This window comes from Pogoniulus pusillus, chromosome 15, assembly GCF_015220805.1.
Source record: "Pogoniulus pusillus isolate bPogPus1 chromosome 15, bPogPus1.pri, whole genome shotgun sequence".
Lineage (NCBI taxonomy): Eukaryota > Metazoa > Chordata > Aves > Piciformes > Lybiidae > Pogoniulus > Pogoniulus pusillus.
This window is the reverse complement of record NC_087278.1, coordinates 22,494,067-22,517,832: the sequence shown is the minus strand read 5'-3', so window position 1 is coordinate 22,517,832 and position 23,766 is coordinate 22,494,067. Positions and strand designations below refer to the sequence as shown.

Below are 23,766 nucleotides of genomic sequence, written 5' to 3'. Positions count from 1 at the left end.
AGGAGGGAGGGAAAAAAAAATCCAGCATCTGTCTAGACAAAAATCAGCTGCATAAAATCTAACACCATCTGCTTGGTTTTTCAGCCTCTCTCATGGCTTAGGGTCAACTACTGGTGTGAGTAAAGCCAGGAGAGGTTCAAGTTCACTAACAGGGAAACATGACTGGGACATGCTGTGCCATCAGATGTTTTGTGACTTAGAATTTCACCCACCAAGGGCTGGGAAGAGGGATGAGAGTATGCATAGGAACATAAAGAAGTCACTTAACATCTGCATCTTGACCAGACTGCAGTAATTCTCCTAAGGAACGACCCAGACCTCTCTCCCTTACTTACCTTCTGCTTTGAATCCAGACCAGAGTCAGACAACTTTACTTTGCTAATGATGCTGCCTCTTAGAATGATAGAACCATAGACTGATCTGGGTTGGAAGGGACCTCCAAAGCTCATCCAGTCCAACCCCTCTGCACTCAGCAGGGACATCCTCAACTAGAGCAGGTTGTCCAGCCTCACCTTCAATATCTTCAGGGATGGGCCCCAACCACCTCCCTGGGCAACCTGTTCCAGTGTTCTACTACCCTGCTGGTGTAGAACTTGTTCCTAACATCCAATCTAAATCTATTCTGCTCTAGGCTGAAGCCATTGCCCTCATCCTGTCCCTGCAGCCCTTTGCAAACAGTCTCTCTGCAGCCTTCTTGTAGCTCCCTCCAGGCACTAGCAGGTCGCTATTAGGTCTCCTCAGAGCCTCCTCTTTTCCAGGCTGAACAAGCCCAGCTCCCTCAGTCTGCCTTTGAGCAGAAGCACTCCAAGCCACTGATCATTTTTGTGGACCTGCTCTGAACCTGCTCTTGCATTTGCTCATCCTAGAATCCTGCTATAATTGTTTAGAGTTAGCTATTTGATAGAAGCAACTCGAAAGCAGATTCTTTTTGCCTCCCCCCCCCCCCAACACTCTTTGAATTGCTGGTGCCAGCTGAATATCTCGGATGGATCTGCCAAATGGGCATAGAGGTCTTGTCACCCTTGAGTGGGTTGAGACCTATAGAGAAACTGAGCAAAAGAAAAGAGAACAAATGTCCCACAACCTGGGAAGAAAAGATTCTCTACCAACAAAGTCATTGTGCACGTTTCAAAGGGAGAGAGGGAGAAGGAAAATGAACACAAGATATGCAAAACCAGTAACGCTCAACCTGTCAGTGGATCGCAGAATAGCTACTTACACCTGGTACACCTCTTCATTGTACAACTTAAAAAACAAGGGGAGGGGAGGGGAAGAAAAACCCAAACCACCACCACCACCACCAAAAAAAATTAATTAGCATCCCTTTCCCCAACCACACCTAGAAAAGCACTTAAAAGTTCAAAGGTAAAGCTTGGCACATTCCAAATACGAAATGATTCACTCGACATGCAGCAAAATATACAAGAAATTATTGTTTGTGAGTTTGCTTTTTGCCCCTTCCCTTTTCCCCCTCCCTCCTTCCTTTTTTTTTCTTTTTATTTTCTCTTTTTTCTTTTTTTTATTTATTTTTTTCTTTTTTCCCCTTTTTTCTTTTTATTTTTTTTTCTTTCTCTTTTTTCCTTCTTTTTATTTTTTTCCTTTCTCTTTTTTTTTCTTCTTTTTATTTTTTTTTTCTTTCTCTTTTTCTTCCTTTTTTTTAAACAAACTTAATTCATCATCTTTGCTTGGCACAATTTGCAATTCATTTTTTTTTCTTCTTTTTTTTTTTTTTTTGGTTAAAAAAATAGTTCAAAAATACTGAAACTGACCTGAATTCAAGTATAATAACGGTTTCTTCAACAGAAACATCCTCAATGCAAGAAAAAAAAGAACCATCACAAGGAATATACTGAAGCCTTCTGGTTGTTCGTTTGTTTGCTTTTGGTTTCCCCTCCCCCCCTCCCCTCCCCCACCCCCCCTCTCCGTTATTTCTGTACAGTTTTAATGCCGACACAACTTGGAAAAAAAAAAAAGAATATTATTGCATTGTTTTTGCATATCTTGTGGAACGGGAAAAAAAAAGAAATGCAAAGAGTTACTGATTCCCCTTTTCCAAAGCAGAGAAAGTGGTTTGGTTTTGCAGTTCGAACGGCTCCCCCCCCCCACCCCCTACCTCGCTCCTGCAGCTCCAGTCAGGATGTGGAGAACTGCGGGTACTCAGCGGACACGCATCCCCTCCCCTCCCCCCCCAACGCACACTCGCTCCCACTTAGCACTAAAAAGAACCCCAAAACAGTCACTCAGATGTGCAAGACAATATCAAGTGCATCGCCCTACTATCTTTTAAATTATAAAACAACAACAACAAAAAAAGGAGGTTTCGGTCGCTAGCAAATGAAATTACAAACTCTGGGTGTACATAATGGTTGGTAAATCTCCTCTACCATCACACTCTACCCAATTGCCGTGGAGAAGAGGTGGGGTGGGGGGCAGAAAAACAGCCCCAAACCAACCAACCAACACCCTCCACCACCACCAAGTTTAAATAATACAGCATGATCAAACTGACTGAAGGTTTGCAAAGGTGTGAAAGAAACCGACACAAAAAAAAGGTAGGTGGTTACAAAACGTTGTAAACGCTCCCTTCTCCCTCCGGGGAAAGAAAATAATAACAATAATGATCAGAATCAGAATAAAACAGTCAAAATAAAACCGGCAACATGCTGTCGAGAGAACGTCAGACTGCAAAACAAGGAGAGATCTACACAAGCCCACCACCACCTCGGCAAAGCGAGGGGCAACTTGGCTCAGCCCCACCACAGAGCCTGCTCCCCGCTCGCCCGCTGGCTGGCACAGCTGGCTGTCTGAGCTCTGATTGGTTGGCAGGAGACTGCCTGAACTCGGATTGGCTGGCAAGTGACTGCTTGAGCTCTCATTGGTCGGCAGAAGCGGCTGGCCTGAGCTTGGGCTGGTTGGCAAAGGCCGCTGCCTGGGAGTCTTGGCAGGGTTGGGCAGCGCTGCCCCTTGGGCTTCTTCTGCTTCCTCCTCCTCCTCTTTGCGGTACGGGAATCCACAGCAGAAGAAGTCCTCCTCTCCTTCTGAAACAAAGGGCCTTGGCTTTATGGAGACGGTGAGGCTCATACAGAATATGTGCAAAATGGTTTTTACAAGCAAAGTTGAAAGACACCCGTTTGATGCAGGGTCCTTTTGGCTAGGGCCATCCACAGGAAGCTGAGGCTTCCCTTCGCGTTTGGGAGGCAGTCATCGTTCCTTGTGCAGGGACTGGAAAAAAAGAGGGAGCTGGCTCTCCTCCTCACTCCTCCTCCTCACTCTTCCTTCACGGACACACGCTGGGGTTATATCCGCTCCTGAAAAGCTTTCTTACACCACCCAACTCTGCGACTCGTCCCAACAGAAATGAATGAAGAACGCTGTTCCGGTTACTCCAGGTCACGAGAACAGTGAGGCACTTCTGAAACAAACCCATTAGGAACATTGAAACAAATAAAAAACCAGCATCGCTTCCAGCCCTGCCAACTACAGGCTGCTGATATAAATCCTGCTGTCCTTGAGCTCCTCCTGACTTTTTCTACAATCCGGGTTCTGCACCTCTTCCTCTTCCTCTCCTGCACTGTCCTGCCCTGGGTCCCTGCAGTTAGCAAAAGGCAAGAGGTTGCCATTGGGGCTCTGCTTGCTGTTACCATTGAGAATGTTGTCTGCTGCACTTTCCATCTCTTCTATCGTCATGTCACAGGCGTCTGCGAGCTCCTGGGTTGTGACCTCAATGAACTTTGGATCTTGAGCAAACTGCATCAGTCCTTCCGAAATCAAGACCTTCAAAAGCAGGTAGGGAACCAGAGACAGAGAAAGATGTTAGTACTCTGCAGCATCAACCCAGTCGCACTCCAGCACAGCCCTTCGTTGAATCATAGAATCATAGAATCAAGCAGGTTGGAAGAGACTTCCAAGATCATCCAGCCCAACCTAGCACCCAGCCCTATCCAATCAACCAGACCATAGCACTAAGTGCCTCATCCAGGCTTTTCTTGAACACCTCCAGGCACAGTGCCTCCACCACCTCCCTGGGCAGCCCATTCCAATGCCAATCACTCTCTCTGACAACAACTTCCTCCTAACATCCAGCCTAGACCTCCCCTGGCACAACTTGAGACTGTGTCCCCTTGTTCTGTTGCTGGTTGCCTGGCAGAAGAGGCCATCCTCCACCTGGCTACAGCCTCCCTTCAGGTAGTTGTAGACAGCAATGAGGTCTGCCCTGAGCCTCCTCTTCTGCAGGCTGCACACCCCCAGCTCCCTCAGCCTCTCCTCATAGGGTCTGTGTTCCAGGCCCCTCACCAGCTTTGTTGCCCTTCTCTGGACATGTTCCAGCATCTCTTGAATTGAGGGGCCCAGAACTGGACACAGCACTCAAGGTGTGGCCTGACCAGTGTTGAGTACAGGGGCAGAATAACCTCCCTTGTCCTGCTGGCCACACTGCTCCTGATACAGGCCAGGATGCCATTGGCTCTCTTGGCCACCTGCTTGCCTTTTCCCCAGCACTCCTCCTCCCATTCATGCTGCTAAACCCAGGCTGGAGCTGGGCTCTTCTACTCTTGGCATTGTGAGCAGCCACAGGTATCTGCCGCCCTGCTCTTCCCAGGGCCACATTTCCAGTTGACACTGCTCGTGCCCTTCGCGACTCTGCAGTCTTACCGCTTCAACCAGGCTGCTAGCGCTGCCGTGAAACTGCCTGCTGCTCCCGGCGGTCTGGCTGGGGACGGTGAGGGAGACTGGCCTGGCTCTCCTGGGGCTGCTGCAGCCAGTGTTGGCAGGGTACTGAGAGCTGCAGTGCACCGATGGGAAGCTGCTGTTGAGCTTCTCGCTGGACTCTGCCCCTTCGAGGCGCAGAGTTGGGATGGTCTGCTGCGGCCAGCCACGGTTGCAGGGTGTAGCGGGAGGCGTAGCGCACAGCCGAGAGAACATGGTGGGGGAATGGCTTCGCTGCAGCAGTGGACTCAGGCCTGCCACCGCTAATGCCTGTGGACAGAGAAGGAGCAAGGTGAGCGAGAGGTCGCAGGGCTGGAACATGGAGGTTCTGGAAAAGCTACCCAAGAAAGGCCTGGAGGGTCTCAAGGTTTGTTTAAACAGCTGCCAGCTCCTGGGTCTATGGTCTAGTTGATTGGATAGGGCTGAGGGATAGGTTGGACTGGATGATCACACAGTATCACAGTATCACAGTATCATCAGGGTTGGATGAGACCTCACAGATCAGCAAGTCCAACCCTTTACCACAGAGCTCAAGGCTAGACCATGGCACCAAGTGCCACGTCCAGTCCTGCCTTGAACAGCTCCAGGGACGGCGACTCCACCACCTCCCCGGGCAGCCCATTCCAGTGTCCAATGACTCTCTCAGGATCTTGCAGGTCTCTTCCAACCTCATTGATTCTATGATTCTATGATGCTCCCTGTGAACCCATGTGCTAGTTAGAAGCAAGCTGGAATGTTTTGGTAAAAGAACTTGATAACAGGCAGTGAAATGAAAAACAATTGATGTCAACTTCTCTCACAGTCTCGCTGAGAGCTCTGGGAAGAAGAAGTAAACTTTCTCCATTTTTTTTTTCTTCTGCCTTTGCCTTCAGACCTGGTCACATCTCATTAACCCTGCTCCTACTAACCTTGCTCCCTAACCTCTTGGCCGCACCTCTCTTCTTCCTGAGAACTGGGGTAAGGTTGAGAGGGGCCGGGGGAGGTGTTGGGGTAGTTTGAAAGCCCCTCCTGGGGACTCAGGTTTCTGGGAGGGGAGTTGTGCATTTGTATTGTTTATCCTTTGCATATTTCTGTATATAATTGTATATAACTGTATATAGTGTAAATAGCTGCTTGTAAATTCTGCTAGCTGTAAATAAATTGCTTCATCTATATTCCCAGGGTCCGTCTGAGTTAGCTGGGGCAAATACAAAGTGTGGGGGGGCGGGTAAGAGCCCAAACCATCACAACCCATTTTGCAAGCCCTCCTTTAACTGGTGTATCCTGTGCTAGCGCCAAGCGACAGGCTGCAAACTTTCACAACTGCACTTCCACAGTCTTGGAGCCGTCGCACTGACAGGAGGGATGCAGCCCTGCACCCCACAGCCTTGCCAGAAGCAGCCCCTCCTCGGCAGCAGCCCCTCTTCTCCAGCGGCTGAGGCAGCAGGCGATCTCCCTGGGGCACTAAGCTTTGCCTGCCAGTTGCTGTGTTTTCCCTCTCTGCTGTGGAAACCGAGCGGATACCAGATGTGGAGTTTAGATGTGGCTGCAGTTGGCAGTAACCCTAAATCCACTACTGGATTTTAAGGCATCTGCTGTTGGTGGGAGGATCAACACCTCCTTCCAGTCATCAAGTTCTTCCTGTATTTACATCCACAGCCTCCCTCTGAGTCATCCAGTCCCCTTTTAGAGCACATTTCTCAAGAATCCCCTTGTTGCACAGGGCTGGTCTGAAGCCTTATTCATGGTGACTGTAGCCTTGCTCTGACGCAATGCCATCGGTCATAAACTCATCTCACTGCTGCCTAGTATCAGCAAACAAACACATAGAATCATAGAATCAACCAGGTTGGAAGAGACCTCCAAGATCATCTAGTCCAACCTAGCACCCAGCCCTATCCAGTCAACCAGACCATGGCACCAAGTGCCTCAGCCAGGCTTTTCTTCAACACCTCCAGGGACGGTGCCTCCACCACCTCCCTGGGCAGCCCATTCCAATGCCAATCACTCTCTCTGCCAACAACTTCCTCAGAACATCCAGCCTAGACCTACCCCGGCACAACTTGAGACTGTGTCCCCTTCTTCTCTTGATGCCTGCCTGGGAGAAGAGGCCAACCCCCACCTGGATACAATGTCTCTTCAGGTAGTTGTAGACAGCAATGAGGTCACCCCTGAGCCTCCTCCTCTCTAGGCTAAACAACCCCAGCTCCCTCAACCTCTCCTCATAGGGTTTGTGTTCCAGGCCCCTCACCAGCTTTGTCACCCTTCTCTGGACACCTTCCAGCACCTCAACATCTCTCTTGAATTGAGGGGCCCAGAACTGGACACAGCACTCAAGGTGTGGCCTGAGCAGTGCTGAGTACAGGGGAAGAATAACCTCCCTTGTCCTACTGGCCACACTGTTCTTGATGCAGGCCAGGATGCCATTGGCTCTCTTGGCCACCTGGGCACACTGCTGGCACAGTACACATGTACAGAAAACACAAGAGCAGGTGGGTGAGTTGTGAGGAATTCTCTTGGTCGGGCTGTGGTTAGCTTTGCTTCAGCTTCAGCTATCTGCAGGTTGCATGTTCAGTCTAAACTAACTGTGGAGAAACACACCAGCAACCCTCCTCCCCCTTGTCAATACCTCCCTGATAGTGCTACCCAGAATATGAGACTTGTACCTGTCTTTTGTAGATGCACTTTCCCTCTGTTGACAACAGTGGGACTAAACTGACCGGTCTTAAACTAGAAAGCTGACTTGAAGATAACCAAAGTTAAGTGAAGCTCAATCCACTGAAATCTTTAGGAACTGCTAACCATGCTGTGCTCATCATTTCAGTGACAGAAGAACATGGAGGTTGTTCAGATTGGAGAAAAGGAGGTTCTGAAGAGACCTAATAGCAGCCTGCCAGTACCTGAGGGGGGCTACAAGAGACTGCAGAGGCCTGCAGGGACAGGGCAAGGAAAATGGCTTCAGACTATAGCAGAGCAGATTGAGATTGGATGTTAGGAACAAGTTCTGCACCATCAGGGTGATGGAACACTGGAACAGGTTGCCCAGGGAGGTGGTTGGGGCCCATCCCTGAAGATATTGAAAGTGAGGCTGGACAGGGATGTGGACAACCTGCTCTAGTTGAGGATGTCCCTGTTGTGTGCAGAGGGGGTTGGACTGGATGAGCTATAGAAGTCCCTTCCAACCCAGGTCAATAGGAGTGCCACAAAAATGATCAGGGGGTTGGAGCAGCTCTGCTATAAGGACAGGATGAGGGAGCTGGGGGTGTTCAGTTTGGAGAAGAGAAGGTGCTAGGCAGACCTAAGAGTAGCCTGCCAGTAACTGAAGGGGGCCACAGAAGGAGAGAGTGATTTGAGAGAGTGATTGAGAGAGTGATTGGCATTGGAATGGGCTGCCTAGGGAGGTGGTGGAGTCACCATCCCTGGAGGTGTTCAAGAAAAGCCTGGATGAGGCACTGAGTGCCATAGTTTAGTTGATTGGACAGGGCTGGGTGATAGGTTGGACTGAATGAGCTCGAAGGTCTCTACCAACCTGGTTGATTCTATGATTCCAAGGCTGCAGAGAGACTGTTTGCAAAGGCCTGCAGGGACAGGACGAGGACAATGGCTTCAGACTAGAGCAGAGTAGACTGAGATTGGATATTAGGAGCAGGATCTGCACCATGAGGGTAGTGAACACTGGAACAGGTTACCCAGGGAGGTGGTTGGGGCCCATCCCTGAAGATACTGAAGGTGAGGCTGGACAGGGCTGTGGGCAACCTGCTCCAGTTGAGGATGTCCCTGCTGAGTGCAGAGGGGTTGGACTGGATGAGCTTTGGAGGTCCCTTCCAACCCAGCCCACTCTGTGATTCTACAATTGTAAAAGAATTAATCATTGGTCACCTCCAAGGTTCACCAAGATTTTCTCAGCAGTTAGATGCCAGTCTCTTGTGAACTGCAGTAAGGAAGAAGTCCCTTAAAATTCACCTGCATAAGTCATGACCTGCAGGCTCTGATGGCCTCAGCAGATCACAGGCTCACAGGATGTTAGGGGTTGGAAGGGGCTTCTGGAGCTCTTTGAGTACAACCCCCCTGCCAGAGCAGGACCAGGGAATCTAGCACAGATTGCACAGGAACACATCCAGACAGGGCTGGAAAGGCTCCACAGAAGGAGACTGCACAACCTCTCTGGGCAGCCTGTGCCAGTGCTCTGAGACCCTTCCAGTCAAGAAGTTCTTCCTCATGTTCCTCTTCTTGTGCTGTAGGGTGCAATGAACAGAGGCTGTCCCCTCCCTCTTGACCCCCAGCCCTCAGCTATTTATAAACATTTGTTAGATCCCCTCTAAGTCTTCTCTTCAGTGGAAAAGGCCCAAACCCCTTAAACTGCCCAGACTCCAAGGAGAGAGTGGACAACTGCACCAGGTCTCCAGGCTGCTTGCAGGAAGGACTTTTATCCAAAACGTAAGACTCTAAGGAAGTCAAAAGCAGCTCTCAGGCACTGTGAGTTTCAGCCTCAGGGATCAGTGCTGGGCCCCATCCTCTTTAACATCTTCATAGATGATCTGGATGAGGGCATGGAGTCAGTCATCAGCAAGTTTGCAGATGACACTAAGCTGGGGGCAGATGTGATTGAGTTGGAGGGCAGAAGGGCTCTGCAGCAGGACCTTGACCACCTGCACAGATGGGCAGAGTCCAATGGGATGGGGTTCAATAGCTCCAAGTGCAGGGTGCTGCACTTTGGCTACAACAACCCCATGCAGAGATACAGGCTGGGGTCGGAGTGGCTGGAGAGCAGCCAGACAGAGAGGGATCTGGGGGTGCTGATTGATACCTGCCTGAACATGAGCCAGCAGTGTGCCCAGGTGGCCAAGAGAGCCAGTGGCATCCTGGCCTGCATCAGGAATGGTGTGGCCAGCAGGAGCAGGGAGGTCATTCTGCCCCTGTACTCTGCACTGGTTAGAGCACACCTTGAGGACTGTGTTCAGTTCTGGGCCCCCCAGTTTAGGAGGGACATTGAGATGCTTGAGCGTGTCCAGAGAAGGGCGACGAGGCTGGGGAGAGGCCTTGAGCACAGCCCTACGAGGAGAGGCTGAGGGAGCTGGGATTGGTTAGCCTGGAGAAGAGGAGGCTCAGGGGTGACCTTATTGCTGTCTACAACTACCTGAGGGGTGGTTGTGGCCAGGAGGAGGTTGCTCTCTTCTCTCAGGTGGCCAGCACCAGAACAAGAGGACACAGCCTCAAGCTGTGCCAGGGGAGATTTAGGCTGGAGGTGAGGAGAAAGTTCTTCCCTGAGAGAGTCATTGGACACTGGAGTGGGCTGCCCGGGGAGGTGGTGGAGTCGCCGTCCCTGGAGCTGTTCAAGGCAGGATTGGACGTGGCACTTGGTGCCATGGTCTGGCCTTGAGCTCTGTGGTAAAGGGTTGGACTTGATGATCTACGAGGTCTCTTCCACTGTTGATACTGTAAAACTGGGGAGGCACTGCAGATGGTAGGGACTGAGCTTCATTGCTGGGAACTTTGTGGTTGTGAATGCTTACCTGATGGTGTACCAGATGCAAAGGCAGAACTGTCTTCTGCGAGACATCTCCACCCTGGTTCTTCTGTCTTTTCAGACACTCTAAGTGAAAAGATGCTCTTCGACCTGCAACAGCAATCACACACAGCTGTGTCCATCACTTGGCACACGTGGCAGGCAGTGTGTTTTCAGTTTCTTTCCCTGGACATGCAGCAGACACCCATGTTTTAAGCTCTGCCCACTTCTCCTCATCTCCTCGCCTTTTCAAAGCACAGCTATTCACAAAAGGCAGTCAAGCATCATGGACTGACCAGCACTAACTTCCAAGCAGGCTGCAAGCTAGCATTCTGGAGGATGATTTTTATTCTTCCTCCTTTAAAACACTGTCCTAATAGCTATTGTGTAGCTGATATCCCTCCTAAGCAGTGAAAGTGTTCTCAGAGCTCTCTGCTTTAGGTAAAGCCCTCAGTAGGACTGATGATGGCAGCTGAGGCCCTGGGACAGCTGCGTCTGGCTATACACAGCATGGAGGAGGGGATGTCAGGTGGCTCAGGTGACATTGGCCTCCTGCTTGCATGTGATCTGTGCCTCTTAGCTGCCAGACATACCACAGTTTATGAGGCTGTGTCTATAGCAAGGTCAAGTGGAAGTGAATCAATCAAAGGTTGAATTCACTGGTGAATGGAAGGCTGCTCATACAGGCATGAAGCACTCTCAAAACGTGGAAAGAAGGGATTTTTTTTCCTCCTTGGGGAAATAAAGAGATTTTAGGGGCAACTACTGAAACTATCACATTGTTCCCTTGCTATAAAATCAAACTTGGTTTCTGTGAATAGGAGGAGATGCAGGGATTTAAAAGTAATGCAGGCCACGTTTATGAACAAGTGCCCTGGCGCTACTGCTGGAGGACTGCAAATAAACCCAGGAGCAAAGAGAGAGAGATGTGTGGCACACTTAAAAATGTTTGGGGACTTCTTGGTGCTGTTGACATTTTTCTAAAGAAGGGAAGAAAATCAGAATTCCCCAAATAGTTAAGTGCCTATAACACTGATCTGTTGAGAAAAGACCTTCTCAGCAGTTGGAGGAAACATGTTATAACCCAGAGAATGAATGACACAATGCAGATAAAAAGTATTTTCTCTTTCTAGAGCAAGAAACAAATGCAACTGATATGATATTGCTCTAGAAATATTCACTAGAATGTAGTTTAAAGAATCATATCAAGGACTGCATCCAGTTCTGGAGCTCCTATTACAAAGATGATATGGAGATGCTGGAACATGTCCAGAGAAGGGCCATGAGGATGCTCAGAGGGCTGCAGCAGCTCTGCTGTGAGGAGAGACTGAAAGAGTTGGGGCTGTTCAATCTGGAGAAGAGGAGGCTCCCAGGTGAAATTCTTGTGGCCTTCCAGGATCTGAAGGGGGCTACAAAAAAGCTGAGGAGGGACTTTTGAGGCTCTCAGGGAGTGACAGGACTGGGGGGAATGGAGCAAAGCTGGAGGCGGGGAGATTCAGAGTGGCTGTGAGGAGGAAGTTGTTGAGCATGAGAGTGGTGAGAGGCTGGAATGGGTTGCCCAGGGAGGTGGTTGAGGCCCCATGGCTGGAGGTGTTTAAGGCCAGGCTGGATGAGGCTGTGTGCAGCCTGCTCTAGGGTAGGGTGTCCCTGCCTATGGCAGGGGGGTTGGAACTAGCTGATCCTTGTGGCCTCTTCCAACCCTGACTGATTCCATGATTCTATGATGACTGTCTGCAAACTTGGTCCTACAGAGGAACTGTCCTTGGCTAATCTATTCGACTTTGAAATAAAGTAAATGCTTTTAAAATACTCAACTGTGCTAACAGCCTGAAGAGTTGCAGTGAAGACTTAGTAGCCTCCCTATAAACATTGCATTCCTTAGTCTGTCATTTTGATTTTGTAAGGATATATTTTATAGGATTCTCTTTTAGTTTCTCCTCCAAATGTTCCTTTTTTCTCCAAAGCAGTGCTCAGGGAAAAGGCTGAAAAATGTTCTTCTGAAAAGAGCTTATTTGCTTCCAAGCTCTCCCATTGGTTCTGATACTTTCATAAAGCCTTGTGATTCATGAATTTCACCTGAATCTACTCTGCATGCTCAAGCATTTGGAAAGCTCCAGGTACAATCAGAGCACGAAGCAACTCTGTATTGTATTAGCTCAGTCTGAAAGCCACGGTTTTCCTCCTAGCACACACAAAAAAGAGACCACCTCGGCTTTCTGCTTGCTGAACACACACAGAAGAGAACACCATGTGCTCAAGGCTGGTCTGTTTGGTGACTCCTTGGTGACTGAGGTATCTGCAGTGCTCTAATAAACTCCCTTCATTCACAAGTGAGCTTAGTCAAACAGATCCCGCGGACTATCCAAACAGCCACAGCTTCACCTGCCAGCTGACAGAGAGCCAGCAGAGAGCCAGGTGCAGGGTGAGGATCACATGCAGGGCCTGGACTCCTTGGGCTCCCCAGCTAAGTGCAGCAGGCAGCAACACCTGTGCCCATGCATGCTGGCATTCCATGTGGGGAGCCAGCTGAGGAAAGCAGAGCACAGCCTGCCCGCGGCGCTGGGGGTTACCTAGTGCCGAGGAGCACAGAAAGCCTTTCTTGGGAGAGTGCCGGCTGTCTTCTCCTTTGCTGGCCTCTGGTGGGGTAAGTTGTCTGTTTTCATCATCTTGGTAGGAAAGCCTGGAAAAGAGAACAGAGGGATGCTAGAAAAGCAGCTAGTGTTGGACAGAAGAAGCCCTCTCCCAGCAGGGAAGCCAGAAACACCATGCTATCAGGGGGATGCAACAAGAGCAAGCTAGCTTGGAGGTTTAACTGGCTCAGGAGCAGTAACCAGAGACCATGAGACAGAGAGCACTCTTAAGAGGAGATGTGGGTGATAGAAGTGAATGTGTGTGTGGGTGTCTCTGCAGGACCAGGTGCCTCAATCAGAGGAGAAGGAAACTTCTAGGTGAAAGAGATCCTTTCCCACATTACTTCTCAGGGCTGAACTGCATTATAACAAATAAAAATCTGATATTTGAGTTGTCTGACTCAAGTCTTCTGCCCTTAGCCCATAAAGGGAATTTCATGTTACTTGATTCTTAAATCACCTCTTCCCACCTCTCCCCCTTGGTTAAAGAACCACCCAAACACCTTGACTAAAGCTGCAAAGCTCACATTTCGGTAGAGAGCAGACTTGGTTCACTACAGTACTCAATGTCTTCATTCAAATTTTCATCATAAGTCTCATCCTGAGACACTTCCTCTTGGCAAACAATTGCCAGCTGGCTGTCTCTGGAACTGGAGCTAATGAGCAAAAGAGAGAAGTCAAGATACGGAGACGGCAAAGACAACCTGTTACAAAGACAAGAACGACAGGCTCCATCTGTCTCAGTTTGTTATCACGTGGAAGAGCTATCATGGAAAAATCAATGGCTGAACAGAGCTACAGAGTTCACAAACACAAAGCAACAACCTTTGTCTGTGTCCTCTTTCAGAGGAAGGGCTTCTTAAATCAATGCCGAACGTGACTCTAAAGCTTCGCCATTTGTGACTGCCTGCGCTCTATAAACCTGCACCTCGCCCTGAGCACACTCCCAAAGCTGACCTCACTCAGCTCCAAGCAAAATCTGAGATGGGTTCTTGGGAACAAAAGCTTTTTTCCCCCTGTTGCAAAAGCTTTGGTTATGAATTTCAGAGAGGCCTCCAAGACACCACCAGTAACCCTCTCTGCTCTGCGCTGTATGGTCTCTGCCTCCCAAATCCCTTACTCTGCACCATCTCTTCCCTCTGTCTCCTGTTCATGCTCTTGTTCCTTGCTGTCTTTTTCATCTTCCTCATCACTAAGTGCTTCTGCTGAACTCAGTGGAGTCGCCGTCCCTGGAGCTGTTCAAGGCAGGATTGGACGTGGCACTTGGTGCCATGGTCTGGCCTTGAGCTCTGTGGTAAAGGGTTGGACTTGATGATCTGTGAGGTCTCTTTCCAACCTTGGTGATACTGTGTGATACCGTTCAAACACTTTAGTGTGACAGCATTTACTTCCTTTCTTGCCACCTCTTTGTCCCCTTGTTTCATGGCTTGGTCCTCACATTTCATTTCATTCTGAGTTTGTGTTTTCTGATGACCAAAGTAAAATCTGAAGGTAGTGTCAGTCTTTGAGACGCCCACGTTGGGTATCAGAGCAAATGCTGCTAGCATTTGCAGGAGACAGCAGTGTGGCAGAGGCTTTTCATCAGTTAAGAACTGGAAAATATATGTTATTTTATCATTTGGTTTAAGCAAAAAAGCCTTGGGAGAAATGTGCACCTGCACTGGATAAAATAGGGTGTGAGTGACCTTCCCTCCTGAGACGAGAGACCAGCAAAACCGCTAAGGTGCAGAGGGCAGAAATCAGCATGTGGCAGCTCCTCCTATTCTACAGTCTGTGTTTAGCTAAAAACACACAGGATTTTGGTCTGACTATGCCAGGGGGTACTTCACTGTGCTCTGCTCAGAGCCCAGCTAGAAACTCTACAAAAATCCCAACTCTATACCTCAGCTAGCAACAGTCCATGTGGCACTACCTGCCTGTGAGCAGAAAAGCCCTCAGCTGGGAGCAGTTTCTTGAGATGTCACAGTATCACAGTATCACCAAGGTTGGAAGAGACCTCACAGATCATCAAGTCCAACCCTTTACCACAGAGCTCAAGGCTAGACCATGGCACCAAGTGCCACGTCCAACCTTGCCTTGAACAGCTCCAGGGACGGCGACTCCACCACCTCCCCGGGCAGCCCATTCCAGTGTCCAATGACTCTCTCAGGGAAGAACTTTCTCCTCACCTCCAGCCTAAATTTCCCCTGGTGTAGCTTGAGGCTGTGTCCTCTTGTTCTGGTGCTGGCCACCTGAGAGAAGAGAGCAACCTCCTCCTGGCCACAACCACCCCTCAGGTAGCTGTAGACAGCAATAAGGTCTGCCCTGAGCCTCCTCCTCTCCAGGCTAACCAATCCCAGCTCCCTCAGCCTCTCCTCGTAGGGCTGTGCTCAAGGCCTCTCCCCAGCCTCGTCGCCCTTCTCTGGACACACTCAAGCATCTCAATGTCCCTCCTAAACTGGAGGGCCCAGAACTGAACACAGCACTCAAGGTGTGGTCTAAGCAGTGCAGAGTACAGGGGCAGAATGACCTCCCTGCTCCTGCTGGCCACACCATTCCTGATGCAGGCCAGGATGCCACTGGCTGTCTTGGCCACCTGGGCACACTGTTGTCACGGTGTTGGTCACCACTTTTTCAGCCCTACTGACACCAAAAAGATGAGCTGATATACAGAACGAATGGGGACTTGGACTTCCAATGGGACAAGCAATAATGGGTCTGGCACTCAGGGAGCATGGGAGCAGGAGGGAGAACACCTACCGTCCCAGCCTGTCGTAGTAGTGCGTCCTAGTGCAAAGAAGGTGCCCAAGGAAGCAAGGAGAGAAAAGAAGGCCAGGTTAGCAGTCTCACATCAGCACAAGTCAGCAAGGGGGTGGGTAGATGTGAACAGATGTTGTGCAACTCCTGTGGCCTCTCTCAGGAAGGCACGAAATAGAAGAAAACCCACTGGACTGTGCTTGGGCAACTCTACACCCACTGCATTTCCTCTCTCTTTCTGTCCCGTTCTGTCCTTTGCTGGGGCAGCACTTATCCACTTTTCATGCTGATGACTCTCTGCACTGCAAAAAATAACTCTAGCTCCTTCCTGATGATACAGAAAGTGTTAAAAAAATCCTCCTTTGGTAAAAATTATACTCACAGAACCATCCAGGCCAGAAAGGAGCTCTGAGATCAAGCCCAGCCATTCCGCCCACTTCAGCAAGTCTGTCTCTATACTGCATCCCCAAGCACCAGCTCTAGATGGCTTTTAAACATGTCCAGGGATGGCACCTCCACCACCTCCCTGGACAGCCTGTGCCAGTGCCTCACAACCCTTTCTGTGAAAAAATCCTTCCTCCTGTCCAGCAACCTCCCCTGGCACAGTTTGAGGCCATTCCCTCTCATTCTGTCATCAGTGACATGTGAGAACAGGGCAGTGCCTACTTCTCTGCAGTCTCCTTTCAGACGGTTGTAGAGAGGAAGGAGGTCTCTCCTCAGCCTCCTTATTTGTAGACTAAGCACCCCCAGCTCCCTCAGCTGCTGCTCACAGCCTTGCTTTCCAGCCCCTCACCAGCTCAGTCACCCTTCCCTATCCCTCCTCCAGCCCCTCCATGTCCTTCCTGTATTGACCACAGCACTCGAGGTGCAAACTCGACAGCACTGAGCACAGAGGCACAGTCACCTCCCTGCTCCTGCTGGCCACTCTGTTTCTATCCACTGTTTCTCCTGGGCACCTGGGCGTGCTGCTGGCTCATACTCATCCTCCTGTCAGTCAAGCCCCCCAGGCCCTTTTCCTCCACACAGCATTCCTGCCATGCTTCCCCAAGCTTGTAGCATTGCATGGGGTGATTGTGGCCCAGGTGCAGGACCTGGCACTTGGCTTTTTGGATTAGTCACCTGTGTGTAGACAGCCTGAAAGGTGTCCAGAGAAGGGGACTTTCTTTGTTTTGCTCTTTATTGCACTTCTGAAAACCTTGCCCCCCTCCTGCCCCCCAGGATGCCTTGGTAACCTCTGCTGAATGAATAGTCACTAACTTCCCCAAGGCTCCCTAGTGGGAGCCTAAGAGATTAACTGCAGTCTCTTTCAGTGACCAGCTGATAAAACACCTCCCTGTGGTGACAGAGGGATAAGTAAGGTTCCTTTCAGTTCTTACAAAGGTTTCCTCATTAAAAAGCTCAAAGAACTCAAGTGTGTTGGTCAGTAAGAGTGTTGCTTCTCTGCAGTGCACAGCTGATGTGTATCTGCTGTTCTGTGGCCACTGGCCCAAGCGGAGAACCAGAAGGCTCAGTGCAGGCTGAGCAGTGTCTGGTGGGTGACTCCAGCTAGGCAGCAGTGCTTTGGTGTCTGCATGCAAGTTCCTGTGCCTGCTCCCCTGGCTTCTGCTTTGCTGTGAAGCTTACCTTTTAGAGGGTAGTTTCCAAGGAGCCTCCTGCACACGTATGGTGGGTGACAAAGGAGTACCATGGCCCTCCACTGTGCTGACAGTGCTGGGGTAGCTGGGTGGGCTGGGGAAGCGGCACAGGGCAGTGTTGTTGGCATTGTTGATGTTGGCATTGGAGCCTGAAGATGAGTAGCTGCTGGGGGTGAAGGTCGAGTCCACCAGCTTCTCATGAGATGGAGACTCAGTATCTCCCTGGTTGTTGCCAGACTTGTTGATGTGCAGAGGTCTCTGAGTGGTGAAGGTCTGGGGGAACGCGCTCCTGCCATCGCTTTGGTAGTAGCTGACGTGGTTTCCAAACAAGCCTCCAGCTCTCTGTCAGAGAAACAGGAATGATTGTCCCTTTGTGAGTGAGAAGACTTGCAAGGGCCCTGCTGTTTGCTGCTTAGCCTGAGGAAAGAAAGTGTGAACCAAATCATGCACGACGGCACTGCTGCTCTCTCCTTCCGAGAACAGTGCACGGTCGTCTCTGTCAGAGACTGGAGCTTTCTAAACTCCACCTTCTTAAGACAGTTCAGAGCTTCCTAAGACATTTCAGAGCTTCCTAAGACATTTCAGGGTACTGACCAAATGCATAGGTGAGGCAAAGGCATCTCTCTGCCTCCTACCAGCTTTGGGAGGGCAGGACTGTGCAGGGTGCAAGCAGAGGTAACTGCTCTCTGGTTTTCACACTGCAGATGCGAAGTAGCATTTAGTCATGAGAGGGAATGTGAAAAGAGCACCAGAAAATATTAATTGCCTGGAGGAACAAATGGAGGAAGATTTAATGAGCCAGTTATGTTCTGTTTAGATGATGAGTGCTGAATGGGACTGACAGTGTGTTTCTGTAAGGAAAGGAGGAAAATGCCAAAGGAAAGGAAACGTTACCAGAAGAGGCAACTACAAAAAAACCAGGAATGATCAGAGGGCTGGAGCACCTCTGCTGTGAGCACAGGCTGGGACAGTTGGGGTTGTTCAGTCTGGAGAAGTGAAGGCTCTGAGGAGACCTTATTGTGGCCTTCCAGTATCTGTAGAGGGCTAAAGAAAAGTTGGGAAGGGACTTTTTAGGGGGTCAGGTAGCAATATTATCTTGCATTTGTCAGCCTGGAATGAGATTTGCAATCATGCTGCCTGTTCACTTAACTTTATTAAGACCTTATGAAGTTACCCTCTGTCTTCTGTTGATTAATTCAAGTAGTGCCTTCTGCAAATGTTGCCACCTCACTCTCCATATCCTTATTTCCAGATAATTATACTTAAGACTGATTGCATTGCCTTATTCTAAGGTCATCTTCCAGGTCACGCTGCAAGATCAGTTCATGTTGCTGATCAGAGGGCTGGAGCACCTCTCCTCTGAGGACAGGCTGAGAGAGTTGGGGTTGTTCAGTCTAGAGAGGAAAAGGCTCTGAGGAGACCTTAGTGTGGCCTTCCAGTATCTGAAGAGGGCTACAGAAAAGCTGGGGAGGGACTTTTTAGAGTGTTGGGTAGTAACAGGGCTGGAGGGAATGGAACAAAACTGGAAGTGGGGAGATTCAGACTGGACGTTAGGAAAAGGTTCTTCATCATAAGGGTGGTGAGAGACTTGAACAGGTTGTCCAGGGAAGTGGTGGAAGCTTCATCCCTGGGATTTTTTAAGGCCATGCTGGATATGGCTCTGGGCAACCTGATCTAGTGTGAGGCGTCCCTGCCCATGGCAGGGGAGTCAGAACTGGGTTATCTTTGAGGTGCCTTCCAACCCTGACAATTCTGTGATTCTGTGAAATAAGAAAGAGAAGATTTAGGTAAGTTGCTCAGAAAATACCCTCCTTCCACAGGACCTCCACTGGGTTCTTGCATACTTTCTGTAAGGATGCTACTTGTTCCACTGAAAGGAGGAGTGAACAAAACACTGAAGTGTATCTGGCTGCTGCTCTGCAGAAGCTGCAAGGTGGCTTAACTCAGGTGTTCTCCAGACCCTTTGGCCATTCTCATTCTGACTTTATTTAGGTTTCATAAGGCAAACTTCTATTGAGAAGAAGAGGGGATTAAAAACTGTGCAAAGATCTCAGGACTTGGCACCTTAAGTCCACCACTTTGTTTTCTAGTAGGGTCTAGAGAAGAAGGAGGACCCAGCTAAAACACAGAGCGCGTAAGAGAATGCAGCACTCTGAGCTCAGCTACCAGTCTAGCCTCAGCTTGTAAGCTCGTTCAGCACCTACCCGGAAGATATCATCTTCAGAGGCAGCAGAAACAGCTTCTTTCATGGCCTTATCTAGTTCTTCTTCAGCAGTCAGGTCTCCAGAAATGGCCCTTCGGATCTCCGGGCCGATGTCATGGAGTGTGCGCAAACCAGCCTGCAAAACAGCAAACTATAGAGCTTCATATCTCCGACTGGGTACATGAGAAGTAAAAGCAATGCCATTGCTTCCTAAGCACTGCACAACAACCCTTTCACTGCCTAGAGCAACCCCAGCTCCAAGAAAAAACACCAGCAAACTCTGTTCTTTCACCTCCAGCTAAGAGAGGGAGAAACAATCCAACCCAGGAATGCTTATTGCTAGCCCCTTGGCTTTGTAACAGCAGGATGTAGACACAAATTCACAGGCTTGACTAAACAAATCTACGTGCTTTCAATTTTGGGTTCTAAGAGCCACAACCAGAAGCCCTAAAGCTGCCACAGTTCCAGCAAACCATGTATTTGGTGCCTCTAAAAATCTCTTTTTAATCAGCAGCTTAAATGTTGATTTAACAGCTAAACCGCTGGCATCTGGACCTGGACAGTCCTCAAACCTATCACTGACTGGAATCCATTCCAGGGAATCCATCCAGGGAGGTAAAATGTGGGTATGCCAAGACCTCAGTCTGTATCTATGCCAAGACATCAGTCTGTATCTGTGCCTGCATCACAGCATTATTTGGAACTGTGCAGAGTCCTCTTTTTTTCCTTCCTTGAAGGGCATAAATGGTGCTGCTTGTACAGTCAGTGGGTCTCTCTCAATCTTCACTGTGGTAGCCCTCAGTGAGCATGTAGCACAGTGGTGAACAGATAGAAGCATAGAATCAACCAGGTTGGAAGAGACCTCCAACATCATCCAGTCCAACCTAGCACCCAGCCCTGGCCAATCAACCAGACCATGGCACTAAGTGCCTCATCCAGGCTTTGATTCAACACCTCCAGGGACAGTGACTCCACCACCTCCCTGGGCAGCCCATTCCAATGCCAATCACTCTCTCTGCCAACAACTTCCTCCTAACATCCAGCCTATATTAGAACCTGCTGCCCTATCTGTTGCATGGCCTTGGCATCCAGGTGTGCTTTTTAACTGATTTTGCCTTCTGGCAGTGTGCTCTGACCCCCTTATAGTGGCTTCTCTCAGGAAAGGCTCAAATGAACATGCTAATAAGCAAATGTCTGCTGCACACTTCAGACCAGCTCTCTGAAAGGAGTCCACACCTCCAGCAGTACCAGCAGATTGATAAATTTAGTGGGGATACAGCACTTCAGCTCTCTGAAAGGAGTCCACACCTCCAGCAATACCAGCAGTGGGGATACAGCATTTCAGCTCTCTGAAAGGAGCCCACACCTCCAGCAATACCAGCACACTGATAAAGTGGGGATACAGCATTTCAGCTCTCTGAAAGGAGCCCACACCTCCAGCAATACCAGCACACTGATAAAGTGGGGATACAGCACTTCAGCTCTCTGAAAGGAGTCCACACCTCCAGCAATACCAGCACACTGACAAAGTGGGGATACAGCATTTCAGCTCTCTGAAAGGATCCCACACCTCCAGCAATACCAGCACACTGATAAAGTGGGGATACAGCATTTCAGCTCTCTGAAAGGAGCCCACACCTCCAGCAATACCAGCAGACTGATTAAGTGGGGATACAGCATTTCAGCTCTCTGAAAGGAGCCCACACCTCCAGCAGTACCAGCAGACTGATTAAGTGGGGATACAGCATTTCAGCTCTCTGAAAGGAGCCCACACCTCCAGCAATACCAGCAGACTGATTAAGTGGGGATACAGCATTTCAGCTCTCTGAAAGGAGCCCACACCTCCAGCAATACCAGCAGACTGATTAAGTGGGGATACAGCATTTCAGCTCTCTGAAAGGAGCCCACACCTCCAGCAGTACCAGCAGACTGATTAAGTGGGGATACAGCATTTCAGCTCTCTGAAAGGAGCCCACACCTCCAGCAGTACCAGCAGACTGATAAAGTGGGGATACAGCATTTCAGCTCTCTGAAAGGAGCCCACACCTCCAGCAATACCAGCAGACTGATTAAGTGGGGATACAGCATTTCAGCTCTCTGAAAGGAGCCCACACCTCCAGCAGTACCAGCAGACTGATTAAGTGGGGATACAGCATTTCAGCTCTCTGAAAGGAGCCCACACCTCCAGCAATACCAGCAGACTGATTAAGTGGGGATACAGCATTTCAGCTCTCTGAAAGGAGCCCACACCTCCAGCAGTACCAGCAGACTGATTAAGTGGGGATACAGCATTTCAGCTCTCTGAAAGGAGCCCACACCTCCAGCAATACCAGCAGACTGATTAAGTGGGGATACAGCATTTCAGCTCTCTGAAAGGAGTCCACACCTCCAGCAGTACCAGCAGACTGATTAAGTGGGGATACAGCATTTCAGCTCTCTGAAAGGAGCCCACACCTCCAGCAGTACCAGCAGACTGATAAAGTGGGGATACAGCACTTCAGCTCTCTGAAAGGAGCCCACACCTCCAATAACACCATCAGACTAAGTGCAGCTATACCTCACTTGTGCCTTCCACCTCCCGAGGTAAAGGATCACAGTATCACAGTATCATCAGGGTTGGCAGAGACCTCACAGATCATCAAGTCCAACCCTTTACCATAGAGCTCAAGGCCAGACCATGGCACCAAGTGCCACGTCCAACCTTGCCTTGAAGTGCCCCAGGGACAGCGACTCCACCACCTCCCCGGGCAGCCCATTCCAGTGTCCAATGTGACCTGCAGCACACCTACACCTATCCGAGGTGGTAATTCAAGGGGTCCCAGAATGGTGGAGGGGGAAGCAAGGCCAAAGGCATCTAGAGTAGCATCCCTGCCCGCCCTGTGCCCGCGTGTCACCTGGAGGGAGAGCGCGTTGCGCTGCGAGGCCTTGCCCACCAGCCCCTGCTCTTTGCGCTTCTTGAACTTCCGGAAGTACTCCTGAATCAGGAAGGTGGCGTAGAACTTCCCCACGGTCACCTCATCGTCTGCAAAGGGGTATGGCAACAAACAGTCAAGTCAGGAAGCAGCCAGGTCGCTGGCTTCAGCGGGGGATTCACTTAGGTGAGCCTTGGCACAGCTGCGCGGCACAGCTGCGCGGCACAGCGCCTAGGGATGAAGGGCTGAAGGAGGGGACTGCTCCGCTGTAAGTAGGCAGGATGAGAGCTGCACCTGGCATTGGGATAGACTGGCTCTGGTGGGTGAGAGCCCCTGTAGCTCTGCACCTCCTATAGCTCTGCACCTCCTACAGCTCTGCACCTCCTATAGCTCTGCACCTCCTACAGCTCTGCACCTCCTATAGCTCTGCACCTCCTATAGCTCTGCACCTCTGCATGTCCCTTGTTTGTGCTGGAATGCCTCTAACCTTTGCAGTCTCTGGCACTGGTTTACTGTGTAGGCTCTTGCGATAGACCCAGTCTAGGTCAAAGGTTCCTGTTCGGTCTTGTGACAGCCTGGGGTTACACAGGCTCAGAGGTTAGGCTTGGTGACAGCATCTGCCTGGCTATCCACACCAGACCTGATCTGATCCTTCTCTGCATGGAAACTCTGTCTGGTTGTGCCTAACATAGGTGAGAGTGAAGTGAAGTGATCACCTCTCCTCACAAGTGCAGCCAGGACTGTACTCTTGCTCAGTGCAAACTGACAGGTGGCTAAACAAGGCACTAACTTTTGACCTAGGTAACCCTATTTCTTTCTTCAAACTCTTCTCCATACCAGACCTGATCTGATCCTTCTTTGCATGGAAACTCTGTCTGGTTGTGCCTAACATAGGTGAGAGTGAACTGAAGTGATCACCTCTCCTCAGAAGTGCAGCCAGGACTGTATTCTTGCTTGGTGCAAACTGACAGTTGGCCAAAACAGGCACTAACTTTTAACCTAGGTAACCCTATTTCTTTCTCCAAACTCTTCTCCATACCAGACCTCATCTGATCCTTCTTTGCATGGAAACTCTGTCTGGCTGTGCCTAACATAGGTGAGAGTGAACCAAAGTGATCACCTCTCCTCACAAGTGCAGCCAGGACTGTATTCTTGCTTGGTGCAAACTCACAGTTGGCTAAAACAGGCACTAACTTTTAATCCAGGTAACCCTCTTCCCTTCTCCAAACTAGACCTGATCTGATCCTTCTCTGCATGGAAGCTCTGTCTGGTTGTGCCTAACATAGGTGAGAGTGAACTGAAGTGATCACCTCTCCTCAGAAGTGCAGCCAGGACTGTATTCTTGCTCAGTGCAAACTGACAGTTGGCCAAAACAGGCACTAACTTTTAATCCAGGTAATTCTCTTCCCTTCTTCAAACTCAATGGGAAATTTATAGGACATGCTCTTATAAATTATGGACT

The 23,766-nt window shown here is 49.8% G+C and overlaps 1 protein-coding gene across 1 annotated transcript in view; it reads right to left on the bottom strand.

Moving 5' to 3' along the window:
* Positions 1-2,356: 2,356 nt before the first annotated feature.
* The window catches only part of CACNA1C (calcium voltage-gated channel subunit alpha1 C), a 600,430-nt gene continuing 579,020 nt past the window's right edge, over positions 2,357-23,766 (bottom strand). The window contains exons 41-48 of the mRNA XM_064155731.1: positions 22,287-22,414; positions 19,394-19,528; positions 17,179-17,531; positions 13,347-13,475; positions 12,760-12,869; positions 10,197-10,300; positions 4,651-4,974; positions 2,357-3,774 (exon numbers count right to left, since the gene is read on the bottom strand). Of these exons, the coding sequence (XP_064011801.1) occupies positions 3,478-3,774; positions 4,651-4,974; positions 10,197-10,300; positions 12,760-12,869; positions 13,347-13,475; positions 17,179-17,531; positions 19,394-19,528; positions 22,287-22,414 (1,580 nt within the window). The 3' untranslated portion in view covers positions 2,357-3,477. The remainder of the gene's footprint in view (positions 3,775-4,650; positions 4,975-10,196; positions 10,301-12,759; positions 12,870-13,346; positions 13,476-17,178; positions 17,532-19,393; positions 19,529-22,286; positions 22,415-23,766) is intronic.